The sequence below is a fragment of the Haplochromis burtoni genome, unplaced genomic scaffold (genome assembly GCF_018398535.1).
Source record: "Haplochromis burtoni strain Fernald_Lab_line unplaced genomic scaffold, NCSU_Asbu1 Contig_107, whole genome shotgun sequence".
Lineage (NCBI taxonomy): Eukaryota > Metazoa > Chordata > Actinopteri > Cichliformes > Cichlidae > Haplochromis > Haplochromis burtoni.
The window spans coordinates 1777600-1795541 of NW_024582468.1; the positions used below are offsets into that span (position 1 = coordinate 1777600).

The 17942-nt window shown below is 39.3% G+C and overlaps 1 protein-coding gene across 1 annotated transcript; it reads left to right on the top strand.

Moving 5' to 3' along the window:
* The first annotated feature begins 5201 nt into the window (after positions 1-5201).
* On the top strand, positions 5202-16737 carry wdr41 (WD repeat domain 41). The gene is made up of 13 exons (XM_005929841.3): positions 5202-5573; positions 7624-7739; positions 8649-8697; positions 8806-8934; positions 9033-9095; positions 10009-10120; positions 10220-10282; positions 10369-10473; positions 11016-11200; positions 11299-11420; positions 13217-13302; positions 13746-13879; positions 13961-16737. Exons 1-13 carry the CDS (start codon positions 5526-5528, stop codon positions 14099-14101), a joined length of 1353 nt encoding a protein of 450 aa, XP_005929903.1. The 5' UTR covers positions 5202-5525; the 3' UTR covers positions 14102-16737.
* The last annotated feature ends 1205 nt before the right edge of the window (positions 16738-17942 follow it).

The window sequence follows — 17942 nt, forward strand, 5'->3', positions numbered from 1 at the left end:
ATAAGATGAAATTAGTCTGCTATCAGTCTGCCATTGGTTTGCTACTGAATGGGGTCAAGTCCTCTGATGCAAAGAGACCTGTCACAGATGTGTTGCATTCATCAGTGCAGACTGACTGTTTAAGGAATCTGTCTATATTTATTTATTAGACAGCAATTATTTGCAAACCATCGCCAATATCTTTGAGAGTGATTGCAATCAGTCTGATTCCCATTGGTGCTGTCTGGAGACTGGTTACCTTGCGCCAGGTGATTTATGAAATCATCCAGAAACAAGCAGTTTTTACTATATTGTGACTGAGCGACACTGACTATCTTCTTCTCCCTTGTATTGATCTCTCCTCGGCTAATTGCATCCACTGAGGTTGACCTGTTCACCATGCTTGCAGTGCTGGTGTCTTTTGGGGGCATTTTTAATAGAATTATGAAAGGCTCCAGCCTTTCACCCAAATATGATTGTATCTATCAATGCGATCATATCAAACCAGACTTTATTTAACATGAGCATAATAAGTGCTCTTTGAAGTTTACATTGCTTAGTTATAGTCTAATATAGATATCAAGCTGACACTATCTACCATTAAAACCAATTGACCAATACTTAAATAGCAGTGTAAAAATTATATTAAAATTATATTGCAATATATCTCATAAAACAAGCTACAGAGAAAAAAGAAATTTATGTCTGAAGTCAGTTCAGGCCACACGTCCCAAAAATCTTATCCTCTTAGTTTTAAGGGGTACGGATACATTGGTGGCTTCAGATCCATGCTATGAATCCAAATTCATGGGAGCTTTAATGTTATTTGACAGGCAGTTCTCGTAGTGTCTCGGTGATCGTTATTCCAGATGGTGGCAAGAAAATTCCATTTGAAGGTTTTATTAATTTTCGTTAAAATGGGGAGGTTCGCTGATGCTGTCTTTGCTCACTCGCTGACGAGGCTGACTGACATCTCGCTGCTCCCTCCATTTGTCTTTGTTTGAAAAGGTCTTAATTGTATTACATGCAAATGAAGAGATTTGATTTTTGCCCATTATCTATTCATAAGAGAAAATGAACAGAACATTAGAGGGTCACCAAATGAGGGAGGGGGGAGGAGGAGGGACGAGAGACTGAGACAGTGATGATCAGTTAGGCAGAGAGGAAGATAAAACAGAATAAAGGAGAACTGGCAGCTTTATATTGTATTGGTGTAATATCTCCCAAGTTTTGGTGCTGTGTAAAAATAATCTTTCCACCCTCATGTGTAATCTGTACGTATGTAATACTGCAGGTCAAGGCTGATAATTAACCCATGATGACTGAAACACAGCAATTAGAGTCATGCTCATGTGACAAATCACAATGACAGACGCTTAAATGCATTCCTCCGTCCTGGTCAGCCCCAGACCACCATTACCTGCAATGTAGATTAAAGTCAAGTGCACATCCTGTTTCTGTTTAAATTAGGCGCAAGAGGAACCCACGAATTTAAAGGATCAGCACAGGATAACGAAGAAAGGACAATTTTGATGTCGAGAGAAAGCTCAAGATGCTGCTGACAGTTACTTCTGTGGGTTTTTAATCATGACAGCAGAAACACAAATAGACACAGACGTCTCAAACAGCTCCAAAGGTTACTTGTAATATGGAGAAATGTTAACAGTTACAAATAATTATGTGTTTCTAAGGTTTGACTGTGATTAGCTTATTTAATAAACCTAAACCTGTTAGCTAGAGCTATTTTGCTAACTTTCTTGCTATGAGCCTGAACACATCTTACACAAAGGCCTAAATTGCTACTTGCACATCCACTGCATCTACAAGAAAGGAAGGGTACTCTGGGATCATCCTGAAGTAAAATTCATAATAATTCCAAAATAATTCCAAAGACCAATTGAGCATTCAGAGGTATGCATCAACATCAACGACTGGGTGACCATTTTTGATCACAAGACAATTGCACAACCTGTCTCCAAACAATTGCTATAGTGTTATATCACCGTCACCAAAGTCAGCCTGAAACTAGCAACTGACTGCAATGGTTGGCTACCTGACGCCTGACTTCAAAACAACCATTTCAAAGGCAACAAAATTGCATGTTCACTGCACATTGTGGCAAAATATTTGACAATGCTCTGATCTCCATCCACGACTTTACCAAGTGTGTCTGTTGCATATAAGATGGAAGTAGACTCAAAGGTCTGTAAAGTAAATCAAAATGGGAAGTGCCTTAAACATGCTTATCTTCTAATAGCCAGTAAAGGGTGAATCTTCTGGTTTCAAAGGGAACTCTGTACATAAGTCTGTAAGAAAATTACCAAACCTTTCACCATACTCTTCTTTCTTAATTTATGATGGTAATAAAAATCTTTCGATGAGTTTACAGTCTCAGTCATTTATTTATTTTTGGTGGAATTTAGGTCATTATACTCCCATTTAGAGTGAAATAATGATAAATGTTACCTTGGTTACCTTTCTTTCGGACAAGTGACTACTATCACATTAAAATGGAGCATCCTCAGCATCCCCGAAAAGAAAAGACGAAACAAATAAACAATTTCAAAGATTTTTATGCAATGAATGTACATAAAGCTGAGTGTCCCCAAACAATTCAGAGAAGCAGAATATATTAATTAAAGTAGCTTTATAAAGAAATTTACAAAATAGGTTTATGTTACATTTTATTTATTGATTTATTGATTTTTTTTTTCAATTTTACGTGTGATTTTCTATTTGGCTCTGCAAAGAACTCTGTAATTATGTTTTGCCCTACAAATAAAAGAATATTATTATTATTATCATTAGCTGCGAACTTATAAAGGTGCTGCCCTGTGTGTTCAGGTCTAAGTGGAGCAGGCCCTCAGTAGATAAAGCAGAACACAGTGAACGCCTGATGAAGAGGGACAGTGAAGTGTGTTGGTCAGGAATGAGCCTATCTCTCTACAAGACCCCTCTGAACAGCAAGGGAGGGAGTGTGTTATTGAATACTGTTGTTGGCCCTTTGTTAAATTACTACTTAATTCCTTTTCCATCATCATAACCATTTGTTTTCCTTACAGGCTGGAGATAGGGGGTGAAATCAGGCACTATGGTGGAGAAAGAGGGAGCACACAGACTTCTTTTCTTTCTCACCCTGAATCTGTTGGTCTTTAGTGCTTCAGTGACAATCACATCAGGGCTTTCACATCTTAGATGATTTCTACCATTGGTCATATTTGACACCTCGTCCTCCTCGGCTACTGCACTCAACAAACCCTCTTTTCCACATTTCTTCCCACTGCGCACCTGAATCTGTTCTTTAACTTCTGTTCTCTCTATCAACCTTATTTCCTGTATTTTTCAAAAATCTTGGATTGTCTACATTGTTTACATAATAATATCTGCCACTTGATCCAATTCATTCAATCCTGAAACACTAACAAGTGCTACCATCATGGCCACATGTTCTTCTGATTTTTCTCATTCTCTGACTTTTCATCTAGCACAATTTATTCAGTAACAGTAGACTCTCAGTAACAGGATCACGAGTCACAACTTTTCTAATAATTATATATTGATTCAAAACAGTGCTCTGCAATCTAAATTTTTGACCCATCCATTCAGATATCTAACAGATACTGTAGTAAAACAAACATTCTCACATCTAAAACCCATTCACTCCACCTCAACCGATCCCTTGCCCTAACCCTCCTCCTTTCTCTAGCTGCCCTTGAGCTTTTCTATTACCGCATGGAAAGCACCTCGCAGCCCCTGACAAGCGCAGCGGATCGACACTAAATCAGAAATCAGTGCCAGCCACAGATCTGAGCCACCATGAAGGTCACAGGCCCTACACTGCGTGTCGTCTCAATTGGGGGAGCAGGAGCAGACTCAGCTAGGGGTGCGCGCGCGTGTGTGTGTGTATGTGTGTGTTAACAGGGAATACACTCAAAGAAAGAGATTGTAAAGCTGAGGAAGAAGGTTTGGTTGAAGAGAAGGTCAGCATTATTGCAGAAGTCGATGAAGGAAAAAAAAAATAAACAAGAGGAAGAGAGGAAACTGTGGGCAGAAAATGCTGAACTGACCCATCTGTATATAAAAAAAAGAATTACATCATCATTTTTTTATACAAAAGGAAACAACTGATAAAAAAAAAAGGATTTTCCTCACTAGTAGTTTTGAGACTTCTTCTGATCTTGTGTTACTGTTACACACTGCCATCTAGTTGTACGAAGAGGAATGACGCTCATTTAAAGATCTGACCTGATTCCAAAATGTGTTTTAGCAATCTTGAATGTTTGAGCTTCATTGTGCAGACTGATGAATGTAAATAATTTGATAGTAGTAGGCTGTTTTCATGTATATCTGCAGAATATTTCTTAAAGTGGAGCATAAAAAGCTTCATTTTTGAGTAATAACTGTTTAAAATATTTAAAAAAATACCTCCAGCTTTCCCAGATTAGACTGTTTCCCTCATTTTCTCAACAGCAAGTAATTTTTGCTGTGGATTTGCAGGCCTTGCATCTGACTCGCCTATGTACCAAAAAGGCAACCTGGGTTTTATTGGTTATATTTAACTAAATCTGCTTATATCGCTACTGAGCTTAAAAGTGCACTGAGACCCAGGTTTGGTGTGACCAACATAAAAAAGTGATTTCACTTTTGACTGAAATTCAACATGTGTTACCTTTGTAACAGGATTCATTGAGGTTGTTCCAAAGACTGACCTTGCTCAAGACCAGATTTCTGTCAGTCCCTGTTCGAGACGGAAATTCATAAATGAGAATCTCAAAGTAAAAAACAAAACAACAACAACAACAAAACAACCCCTCCGGATTAAGTTGTTTTTGGTTTCTACAGGTCCACTGCTATTTCTATCAAGATCTATGCTTTCAACGTGTGTAGCTTATTATTTTATCATTAATTGCATTTATGTCGTTATTTATTTATATCGCCCAATTGTTAATTCAGTATTTTTATTATTATTATTAATACATTTCAAGCTTTAATGTAACATTATGCTGAAAAGTAAAGCAACTTCGGAGTGCAGATTTATTAGTTTTAAATAGGCATGGACAGATTATTTTAAGCAAAACACACAAACGAATACAAACACTGCCTGAGTGGATGCTGGGTTCATTTTTCCAAGTGTCGCAAAAGTCCATGAAACCTTAAAAATGCGCAGCGGTCTAAATATATTTACTTCCCAATTATCATTCGACTTCAGTGAATCGTGTCCATGCAAAGCTTCCGTAGTCACATGAATGGTTTGTTGTGGTCGTGACTGAAAACCTTTTGAAACATGTAGCTGAAAACTGCAGTATTAACGTGACTCTCTCAGTTCTGGCGAAATTAAATTATCTGTCCAACAAACCGAAGCGTTACCCGCCGAAGCTTCCTCACAGTGAAAACGGCGAGAGGCTGTTTCTGTGTGACGCTGGGGACTTTTCAGATAGAGAAGCTTGTAACGTTAGCTAGCTGCTTTGTTGTGCTTTGAGTTTTGGGTTCGTGTTCAGAGAAGCGTTTGTAAAAACTGGCTTTACTGTGTCTGACCGGCTGACGTCATGCTCCGGTGGATTCTCGGTGGTCGGGAAGCTCAGAGCTCAGCGGAGGTAAGCTGAGCCTGGGAGCTCGTGTTTGCAGCATACCTTGTTTGGGAATGTATGTGATGATTTTATGAGTCTACCTGTGTAACTTATGGAAATATGCTGTAATTTGTTCCATAAACGCTCCTCTCCTCCAAACTCCTCCAAAGACTCATGTATTCCAAAGCAGATTGTACCTCCATGTTCAGGAAGCCTGTCTCAGTATGTGATATAAATATCCACTAAATACAGGCGTAAACACTCACCGGTCACTTTGCTAGTTACACATTGCTAGTACACCCTTTTACCTTTGTAGTGGTCACACACAGTTGCTGCCATCTTCCATTCCTTCACATCCCAATCCCATGGTAGACTGGGATTTGGTGACTGGAGACCATATGAGCACAGGAGCTCATTGTCATGTAAAAGAGACCATCTTAATGTGATCTGAGCTTTGTAACATGTTGTGTTCTGATGGAAGCAATCATCGGAAGATGTGTTCACTGGGGCCATGAAAAGATGGACATGGTCAGCAACAATACTCTGATAGGATTTGATGTTTAAATGTTGATCACTTGATACTGAGGAACCCAAAGTGTGCCAAAAAACTATCCCCGACACCGCATCTCTGTGAAGGTTCACAGTCATCCAGGTCATCCAGGCTCTTTTGACTATCCCCAGACCATTTTATCACCACCAGACAGAACTATTCCATGCTTTCAAGTTTTGTTTTGTTTTTTAACTCCCAAATTCTGACTTTACGATCCAAATTTTAAAGCAGAAATGGAGACTTATCAGACTGGGCAACATTTCATATCTGCTTCAAGGTTTGGTGTGTTGTGTCTTCAGAGGTGCTCTTCTACACGCCTTGGCTGTAATAAATGGTTGTTGGATTTGCTTTTATCCCCATTTTAGGTCAAAGCAGTCTGGCTGTTCTCCTTTGATCTCTGACTTTTTCACTGCTGTTCACTAGAAATTTTCTCATTGGACATTTCTCTGTAAACCCTAAAGATGGCTGTGCAGGAAAATCCCAGTAGATCAGCAGTTTCTGAAATAGTCAGACCAGCATGTCCGGCACTCCACGTTCACTCACTTAAATCACTTTTCTTCATCCTTCGCATGCTGAGTTCGAACTTCAGCAGATTGTTTTTACCAAGTCCACCTGCTAATGAATGCACTGAACTGCTGCCATGTCAATGATTTATTCTGTATTTACTTTAACAATCCGTTAAAAAAGCAGTTAATAATAATAATAATAATAATAATAATAATAATAATAATAAAGTGATAAAGTGTTTTTTTGTTATTTTCAGTTTGATAAAAGACAGATAATTTCCTTGTTACTAAACTCAATGCTCAAAATATTTTATGCTGGATTTATTCTCAAAGTAAGGCCAATATCAGAGATGTAGTATTTTAACATGGTGGTGTCAGACCATGCTTATACTTTGTGGACAGGACATAGACTGAAATGTATGATGGTTGCTGAGAAGCCCACTTACATTATGAAGTAGAACATGAATTACCTATATAATATGTATATCGCTAGCTATTCCAAAACAGTTTAGCCTATAAAACATAGGCCTTATCAGCTGTGTCAAAAAGGTATTTCAGGATAACAATGCAAAGTGCTTCCATAAGAAACCTGTAACAGGCACTAAATGTTAAGCACGTTCATGAGTAGTAACAATATCAGGGAAGTAATGAAACCCTCCACCCATCTTATTGTACATATGACAAAAAACTCCAACATATTGCCAGTTGGGATTTAAGTATGAGAAGCAAAACAACTCACTCTACAGAAAAAGTAACAATTGAACAGCTGGTATATTTGTCATGTTTTTGATATAAAATCAGAATGCAGCGATGGCTATTCTTTTTTTGTAAGATGGGTAAAGTGAATAAAAATATAAATGCCAATTTGTATCCCTTAAAAATATATTTGCTTAGAAGTACAAGTTTGCTTTCCACTTCTTTCTTCCCGTACTCTTGTCTTCCCTATCTACTCTCAGCCTCAGGGCTGGGTGTACAGCACCGCGGCCTGTTTGTCTCACTGCTTTCCCTCTTGTGTCTGCAGAAAAGCCCTGTGCTGTGCATTGGAGAGGAACAGCCCAAAAACTGCTTCACTGAGCTGCAGGTGCTGAAAGGACATTTTGACATTGTTCGATTTCTGGTGCAGATTGATGACTTCAGGTAAGCCGACCGCAAACGGCCCCCTCTCCCCTTCCCCAACCCTCCTTCTCGCCTCTCCTGCCCTCTCTTATCTCTCTTTCCCTCTATAACCTCTCTCCTCTCTACCCTTGGCTGGCCTCCATCCCACTATGATTGACAGGAGATCCTCACCTACAACAAACTTACAGAGCATGACAGGAGCCCAATCATCACCACTATGTGATGGTGTGTGTATGGTACAGTATAACCAAAGCCTTTTAATACTGTCCGTACACACACACACACACACACACACACACACACACACACACACACACACACACACACATAAAGCTTTGCACCTGCTCTCCTCGTTTGCGCTGTATTGTGGAAGCATGCTACACACTGGGATGGTAGAGTGGACCTGCATAAGTGTAAGATTGGGATTTATACCCAACCTAAGTGTGTGTGTATGTCAGGGTGGAGGGGGGGTTGCTTTACGCCTGGTCTCCTCCAGTAATCACCTCCTCCTTTGGGTCTCGTCCTCTCTGCTCACAGGTCCACAGTTGGGGGCAAAGGCCAGAAAATTCTCTCCAGATTGCTTTTGAAGTCTGAAAATGTATCCTCAACACTTCCTCTCTTCTCATTTTGTCTCTGTTTTATCCGCTCATCCTGTCTGTTGGTTTTGGGAACAGGCAGTTTGGATGGTTCAGGGTCAGAAAGCAAGTAACGCGATAAGCCCCAGGACAGATGTATTTTTTTTTAACATTTCTCGGTGGAGATGAAGCTGCAGGAAATGATTCCTTGTATGAATAGATTGTATCTGCAATTGACTAGTCGACCTGCTAAAGCAGAGTCCTGCCAATCCTACAATTCTCAGCTGAGGGGCCAGTGTGACACAGGAGTCTAAATTCAAGAAATAACTCTTACCTTTCTTCTCATGTTACCCAGATGTGCCTCAGCAGGGGATGATGGCCTTGTTTTGGTGTGGAATGTTGAGGTAATATGCTGCCAGTTTTTTTTCTTTCTTTCTGCGTCTTGCGAAATTGCACACAGCACAGTGGGACTAATTGCTAATTGCTTTTATTTTTGCTTGTCCGATTGCTAGACTGGGGAGAGGCTGCAGGAGCTGAGAGGCCATTCTCAGCAGATAACAGCCATAACCACCATCACCTGCAAAAATGAAGTCACACTGAACACCTCGCTTATCACTGCCTCTTCAGACCGAAGCCTCAGTGTATCCTGAAACAATGCACACAAATGTACAGCAAGTGTTTCATGAGTAATTCATGACTTTGTGATTCAGGCTTGATTCTCCTTAATCCTGCTTGTCAGCTGTGGGACCCTGATACAGGCAACAGGGTCCAGACCATTTCAGATCTTCATTCTTCTGTAAAGGTAGCAAAAAACACCTTTGAAATCCCTAAAAACACACACACACACACACACACACACACACACACACACACACACATCTTGCATCTGTATTATCAGCTATTTATTTTTGGAAGTGAAAATGGAAAACTGTGTATACACAGTTTTTTTTCCCTACACTATTAATGCAATTCTTCAGCTAAAGCCCTTAAATTAAAGCTGAGAGACTGCATCTCAGTTACATCGTCACTGTTTCATTTAAAATCCACTGTGGTGGTGAACAGATGGTTTCTATTTTTCTATGTTATGTCCCATAAAAACATATGGTCCTCTGCTGTATATATGGCAGAAGAATACATAATTTGCTCTCTGTGCAGATATTTCAGACTCACCCATTCTTAATGCAGCTGTTCACAAAGACTGCAGGATTTTGCTGGATGAGTTTGGACATATTTGTTTTGGAACCAAGCTTGAGTTTTCAGATTTTTTTCTTTAGATCAGAATAAAGTGATCTGACCAATCAGACCACGCATTTGGCAACCAGTGTGCACATAGCTCAAAATGCGCACCAATCCTGGATATACAAATAGTAAAATAATACCAAACTGCCCCACTGACATCTTCAAATATGTTGTACGAATGTACTCATGATACAGCTTCAATTGCTGGATCAAATCATCCAATTGTCTCTGTCGCTGCCTTCTTGTGAGAATTGGATGAATCCAGAATCTCAGTTTCTTCCTTTTCTTCATTAGAAACGTCAGGATCTGCTCATCATCTCTTGATGTTGGCATTTTTTTTCCTTAGTGCCTTTCTTAAGGACGAATTTTCCACCAAATTATTTTGGTGTATATAGAAATTAAAAATCTAAAACAATTAAAAAAAAAAAATCTAAAATGATATTTCACATCCTGATCCAGCTGTGTGTCTGTCTCAGTGTTTGCTGGTGCTCGAGCGACTGTGTGTGTGGCTCTCTGGTGGGGAAGAACTATGCGTGTGGAATAGAGACTTTCAGCTGCAGTGTCAGCGACCCAACCACAGTGATACTGGTGAGAAAAAAATGCGTCGCACAACCACATTTTTACTGTTACACCAACCGTGCTGGCCGCTGACGCTGATCAATGTTTTTGTGTTTTGACGTGTCGAAGGAATCACTGCTTTGATTGAACTGCCGAAGAACTACATAGCAGCTGCCATGGATAAAAAAATAAGTAAGAGCACAAAATATGGTGCGGATGAACAGATCAGTAGATTAAAAGTGCGTTATTTGAAACAAAATATTCCTTTGTCTTTGCAGTGATCTACAGCTTGACAGTTTCTGCTGATTCCTCTCTGTCAGTGGCTGAGATCCGCTGCCTGTCCGACCACCAGGATCAGATCCGAGCTCTTATCAACGTCAATGGTCAGTCTGAAACTCGGTGTGTCTGTTTGATTTTTAAGCTGCAAAGAGACTGCATTTTGAACCCACAGACCATGTAAAAGGTGGATGTAGCTACTGAAGATCTGTTTCAAAGGCTTGAGATTAGCGTTTTCACCCTTTGTTATCTTGATTTAAAAACTAAAAAAACTAAAACGGGTCTGACAAAGATGTGCGTGTCTCACTGTTAAACTGCTTTCTCGATGGCTGTCGACTTTCCAATCACCAGCCGTTAGCCAATTAGTGGCCACAGATAATCCTCCTTGGTGAAACATAGTCCAAGATTTACAAAATAGACTTCACTTTTTATCCGAGATGGCCCAAAATGAGGAGCTGAGACCGTGAACTCATTTTTACAGAGTATTTAAATCAGTAAGCTCTTTTCCTGTAGACTCTCTAGGACTGTTTGCAGCCACAGCCGCCATCACCTGGTCGCCAGGTTTGATACATTTAGAAGCTATGTCAACACTTTATTCTCACTGTGTTTGTAGCCCTGGACTCATGCCTTTTCCTCTTGTGTTCTTCAGACGGGCTCTTCGCCAGCGGGTCCCATATGGGCGAGTTGATCTTATGGAATGCGACTGAGTGGAACCTCCTGGCCTATGAACACATTCTCTGGGAGGAGTCTCAAGACTACAATCAGACTGAAATACGAATGGGGGCTCCTAAACCCAGCGAGATGTCCATTCAGCACCTGACCACCAATGGAAATGTGAGGACAGGAAAGGGCAGGATGGGCTTGTATACTGGGAATACTCTGTTGTTTTATTGTCATTTAAAATGAGAACTTTCTGTTTGTGTGTGTTGTAGCTCATCCTTGCTGCTGTGGGCAGCGGTCTCTACGTCTACAGTGTTCAGACCAGAAGCGTGGTGGCCTACAGAAAGGTTGCCCACGACTCTAATGTGTTACACACCATGCTGCTGTCTGACTGGTAAGATCTTACACCTTTTCTAAGACTTCTTTTTTTTACCCTCTAGAACACACACGGGCAAAATACTTTCTGAAAGGAAAACTAAACAACCCACCTGAAAATCAATAGCTGTAGCTTGGGCAGTTTGCACATGCACTCCACAGCGATCTATGCTTACTTGAATACATTCATAAAAAAGAAACCCTCAGAGCTCACTCTCTAGTTAGTATTAACTTTTAAAGGAATACTTTTGTATGTATTCATTTGGTTTTTCTTTGTTCTTTTGAAAAGTACTTGAGCGGTTTGTAGTGTAGTAAAAATCAGATAAGGGTAGCATGATGGAGTTTCTTTCAACTTGAAAGAAAGGCAGATATGAAATGAGGTCAAATGTAAAAAATGAAAAATCTTTATGTGGTACTTCCTACATGCTGACCATAGACACTACAGTTGTAAGAATCATAGTGTCTAAGTTATACCTGCTGTTGGTTGTGGTTGGGGTGACCCTCCAACTCACAGCTCATCTTCATAACCGAACAACTGCAGATCAAGATGGTTGAGTTGGAGTTTGTCCAACTGAAGGATGAGAGTCTGGTGATTGCTATGACGGCAACGTGATTAGATTACTTGTGGGGAAACGTTAGACACAAAGGATCAGTGAAAGCTTAGTACAATTTACTCAACTTTCAAGAGGGAGTGAGACTGACTCTATAGTAACATGTTCATGTTAGAGTAACATGTTCATGAGCAGTGACTGTTAGCCAAACTAATTCAGAGAATTAGTTTGGCTAACACTGTAAAAACACTGTAAAAACACTTTGGCTAACACTGTAATGTTATTAAAGTCTGAGTTACCCGCAAAATTAAAAACAGTCTCAGTCAGGTTCATAGGTCAGGACATATTTTACTTAATTCTTAAGAGCATGTACAGTACCAGTCAAAAGTTACTTTTATATTACCAAAGTTTGCTGATTTTATTTCTTGTTTTTTGTCCATGGTTTTATACAGGGCACCAACAAATTAAATAAGTCTTATTGTATAAAGGATCTAAATGTGCAAAATAAGTAGTAACTGCAACTTTGAAATAAATGCGGTGGAGTAAATCTCTGAAAGCTGCAGGTATGAAAGACTGGGCTTGTAGACAGTTTAAAAAGATATCTTCCAAATATAAAGATTATGGAAAACTAAACAAGCAGTCATACAGTCAGCTGATGTTTTATCTTGTTCTTAACATATTGTCTTGCTGTGTGAAACAAACTTGTGGTGGAGCTGAAATAATTGCTTTTCCTCTGAAGTTGTTGAACAGGTGTTTTGATAAAGGACACTTTAATGGAGTTCCAGGTGCTCAAATCAACTCCAGGCTGAAATATTTTCTCTCTTTCACTGAGTCAACCCTCATGTAGTTCAGCTGTAGCGCCAATACTGCCTTCCTGCTGTTTTCATCCATAACACTAAGGGAAGCCTCATTATTCCTGGTTTATGTTATGTTGAACCCTCATAGACTGAATCTTAAGGCTTTCTTGGCTTCTGTGCCTTCTCTACTGTGAATCAAGCTTCTGTTTATTATCTAAACATTAGTAGATTTATGCCTACAAGACAAGACGGCCACATGATAAATATGTAGGGAGTCATATCTTTCACTGATAAAAGATTTTTTTGGACAGCCATGAACCAGTGCATTTTTAATCAAATGTAATAATTAATAGTTTTGTTTTCAATATAATTATCTAGCAGTAAATCAGCCTGCGACTATTATTCAAATAGCTGTTGCTATGCAGACAATCTGTGTGTGTATGTGTGTGACACTGCCTCTGTTTTAGTGAGCTGATGTCCTGCTCTGAAGATGGCAGTGTGAGGATGTGGGAGATCCAAGACTTGCCTTTGCCGGCTGAACCAGCTTCTTCAGGTGAGACACACACACACACACACACACACACACACACACACACACACACACACACACACACACACACTGCTAAAACTAGATTCCCCATGATCTATTACTTACTTATGAATAATTATGACTGGAAACTTTAAAGACTGAGGAATGTGTGTGTGGAGGTGGGAGTGCTGTAATGTTGGCCAGACGTGGTATTGTGTATATGAAATAAAAGTGGTGTGTAGCAGGTTAGCACAAGTCAGTGTTCCTGTCACATCATTATTATGACGTTTAGAGCAGACCTATTAGTTACTATTCTGACAGTCATGGTAATGCTGTTTTTAGCCTATCCTGTCATCTGTCGTCTCTACCCGTAAACACAGAAAATAAATTTTTAACAGCAATATCATCAGCAACAAGTACAGTTTCCTTGGGTATCCTGTAACAGTACTTTTCTGTCCACGCGACAGGGTTCTTTGGGATGTGGAGTTTTGGCCGTTCAAACAAACAATCTGGGCCTCCTTCAAAGAAGGTTATAGACATTCCCAACATTAGGATGCTAGAGTTGACTGGAGATCTGATTGGACACTCAGGAGCAGTCCAGGTACATAAGGCTTAAACTAAAGTTCTTTCTTATAATTATGTAATGCCAGGGCTGCAGTAATGTCTTTTGGACTTATTTCAGATGTTCGTAAGTTTCACGGAGAAAGGTTTGGTTACATGCTCGGCGGACCACCTGCTCATTCTGTGGAAGAACGGAGAAAGACAGTCTCGTCTCCGCAGCCTGGCCCTTTTCCAGAAATTGGAGGAGAGGGGAGGACTTTGACATTTATGTCACTCGCTTTAAAAAAAAGTTGGGAGGTTGATGCTTAATGGTGTTCACAAATGATTTAAATGTTAGTGTAATGGTTGGTGTTTACATTTATTCACTTTGCCTTTGGACTGAAGATGTGTATTACCTTAAATTCTATAAACTGTCTGTAAATACCTCATCTTCCAAATGTAACAGTACTTTTGTTTCCACACTGGAGTGTTTGAGCACTGTGATGCTGACATAAGTCATTTTGTACCAAACACAGTCTGTTATGGTTTTACATTAGTACAGCCCAATTCAATTCCTGTCCAGGCTTTACTGTAGATATACATTTGTGCCTCTTCATGTTGTGTAGGTCTGCTTCCATGTGCCAAGAAGCACTGTTGTGATCATCTAGCAGTGCAATGAGAGGAAGGTTCAGCAGCTTATACGTGTAATCATTTGCACTATTGCTGTTTTTGTGTGTTTGTTTGGTTTTTTAATATAGTTTGACAATATGCTTTGTGTTTTTGAGAGTTATGAGAATGACAGTGCTTTAGCAGTGGCATCATTCGATAATGCTTGTATTTTTCAAAAATATTTTCCACACTATACATTATCACTTTTTAATTATTGCCATGATTATGCAGTGTGTCTGGAAAGTATTTGCAGAACAGGTTCCACATGTTTTTCCTGTTACAGCCTTATTCCAGAATAAATTGAATTAATTTTTACTTAAAATTCCACACATACTACCCCATAATGAGTGAAAAGAGTTGAAATTCTTGTGAATCTATGGAAACTAAAAAATGAAAATAGTATTGTAGTAAGTATTCATGGCCTTTACCTCAGAAACTGGTATCGATGAAGAGATTGGGGGGGGAAAAGAAACATATCTGCAGCATTAAAGGTCACAGTGAGCTCAGTGGCCTCCATCAACCACGAATGGAAGACATTTGGAACCACCAGAACTCTTCCAAGAGTTGGCTGCCTGGCCAGTCTCAGCAATAGTCAGGGAGTTCAATGGCCACTGACAGAAATCCAGCGTTGCTCTATGGAGAGAGGAAAACTTTCCGGAAGGACAAGTATTTCTGCTGCACTCTACCCAGGCCTGTATGATACAGTGACCAGATGGAAGTGATTGCTTAGTAAAAGCCACATGATAGTTCAGCTGGAGTTTGCCAAAAGGTACCTGAAGTGCTCTCAGATGGGAGTCCTTCCTTTTTATCAGATGAGAAACTAAATTCTCCGGTCTGATGAAACACAGATTGCACTCTTTGGCCTGAATGCCAAGCATCATGTCTGGAGCATCAGGTCTTTTAGTTGCTCAACCAGAGTCCAGACCAGAACCCAAACATCTCTGGAGAGATCTGAAAATATCTGTGCGCCAATGCTCCCAACCAACATGATGGAGCTGCAGAGGTGCTGCAAAGAAGAAAAAAGAATGACAGAAACTTCCCCCCAAAAGGTGTGCCAAGCCTGTAGGGTCACACTCAGAAATACTTGTGGGTGTCAAAGACTTTTAAGCATTTTTTTCATTTGTCATTAAGGGGTGTTGTGTGTTAAATTATGTATGAAAATTAATTTTATCCATGTTGGAATATGGCTGTTTCATGTGGAACAGATTAAGATGCTATTATTACTTTCCAGATGGACTGTAATATATATAAAATACAGAACTGGCACATTATTGCACTGATGGACTGATGGACATCAGTTTTATTGATGAGAGGAAAATTTGCAATTGATGAAGGATTTTCTTAAAATATAACAAGCTGTTATACAATCTGCTTCTGGCTCAGTAGATTCAAAGCAAAGTGTTCTGTCACTGGCTGTAGTCGAATGTAACTGAGCTCATCATATTCTGCTTCTTACTGCTCATGGAAAAGACTGTCTGACATTTAAATCTGAAATATTTAAATTGTCTGTGTGAATAGAAATCTTTATCGTATACTAGCAAAAATATCTTCTCATAGTCAGTGATAGCAGCTATGAAACATTCAGAGGTGGAACTGCTTTTCAAGTCACCTTGAAAAACAGCAGGAGCACATAACATCCACAATAAAAAGGTATGAAAGCAAAATATGTAGAAAGCTAAAGCAAAAATAATATTGGCTTTAAAAATCTCGTAGTTGTACAAAACATAGGAAAAAGTCTTGGGAGCATCATCACCGACTCAGAACTGTAGCATAAAAGTGTGTATCACCTCTAGAACACCACTAGATGGAAGTCAAAACATAGAAATCCCCCCCACTGGAAAAAAGAGGCCAAATGTCTTCAGCGTGAATTTTGGTTGCAGAATTCAAGCCGAAGTAAAACTGCTTAATCAAAAACCACGAACGAGAGAGAGATGCTGACTCTGCAGCTCCTTCACACCTTTGTCAGCCCAATGTGGGCTTTATTTAATCAACACGTCAACTAAAGGACTTGATGCACTGCAACCTGATCACAACATGTTTTGTACAACATTATATTATATTATAAAAATACATCCCAGCTGTAGTTTATGCCAATTAATGTCTCACAGATCGGAGATGGTGGACAGTTTTAGTTAATTTTGGAATCTTTTCCAACAATTTTTAAAAAACATTAGTAAATACCTTTAAACAAAATACACATAACTTATTCAGTTAGATTTCAGGATGCTGGTAAGTGAATCCTTTTATTTTGTAAAGATGTATCGTTTAGATTTTGTCCTCCAACTTTTGGGAAGAAGGCAAACATTTCAGCTTGAAAGGATTCCTGTAAAACATCTTTGTGCCAAAAACGTAACAACTTTATATTGAAAGAACTTTTTAATTGTCTCTCACAATACAACTTTGTGTTTGACAGAAAACATCAAAATAAGACCAGAGAGAGCAAAATACATTAAACCTTTTCAACAAACATGGCGGCTCTTACGTAAAGCTTTTGTAACTACTATGCTTGAGGCAGTAACATCTTTGAAAACATTACAGTTCTCATGGCCAATGACCCTCATATTTTTCAAAAAATATTTTTCCGCACTCTATACTATCTATCAATCACTTTCTAATTATTGTCATGGTTGTAAATGATAGAAAAGATAGAACTGGCACGTTCTTGCAGTCACGGCCAACAGTTTTATTGATGAGAGGGAAATCGAAATCTTTGTAAGTGATGAAAGCTTCTCTTTATATAACAAGCTGTTATACAATCTGCTTCTGGCTCAGTAGATTCAAAGCAAAGCGTTATGTCACCAGCTGTAATCGAATGTAACTGAGCTCATCATATTCTGCTTTTTACTGCTCATGGAAAAGGCTGTCTGACATTTAAATCTGAAGTATTGTCTGTGTGAATAGAAATCTTCATCGTATACTAGCAAAAATATCTTCTCATAGTCAACGATAGCAGCTATGAAACATTCAGAGGTGGAGCCGCTTTTCAAGTCACCCTAAAAAAACCCGAACAAGCATAACTTTGGAAATTAACAGCAACACATAACATCCACAATAAAAAGGTATGAAAGCAAAATATGTAAAAAGCAAAGCGAAAATAATATTGGCCGAGTATTTACAAGAACAGCAGATACATTAGGTAGTTTACAGTGTATTGCAACAATAGCAGAGCTACACAGTGAGACGTAACAAGATTAAGGCGTTGATTAAGACCTTCATCGTCAGCATAATGACAACATCAGTGTGAATACATCGAACATGGAGGTGAACAAACAAGGAACGTGCGTTTTATCCAACTGCACCTGGTTCAGCTTCTGTCGTTAAAAATCTGGTAGTTGTACAAAATACATGGAAAAAGCTTCGGGGGCCGTCAACACTGACTAACTCAGAACTGTAGCACAGACCGTGATGCATCAGGCCAAATATCCTAGTTTTAAAAACATCTAAAACACATATGG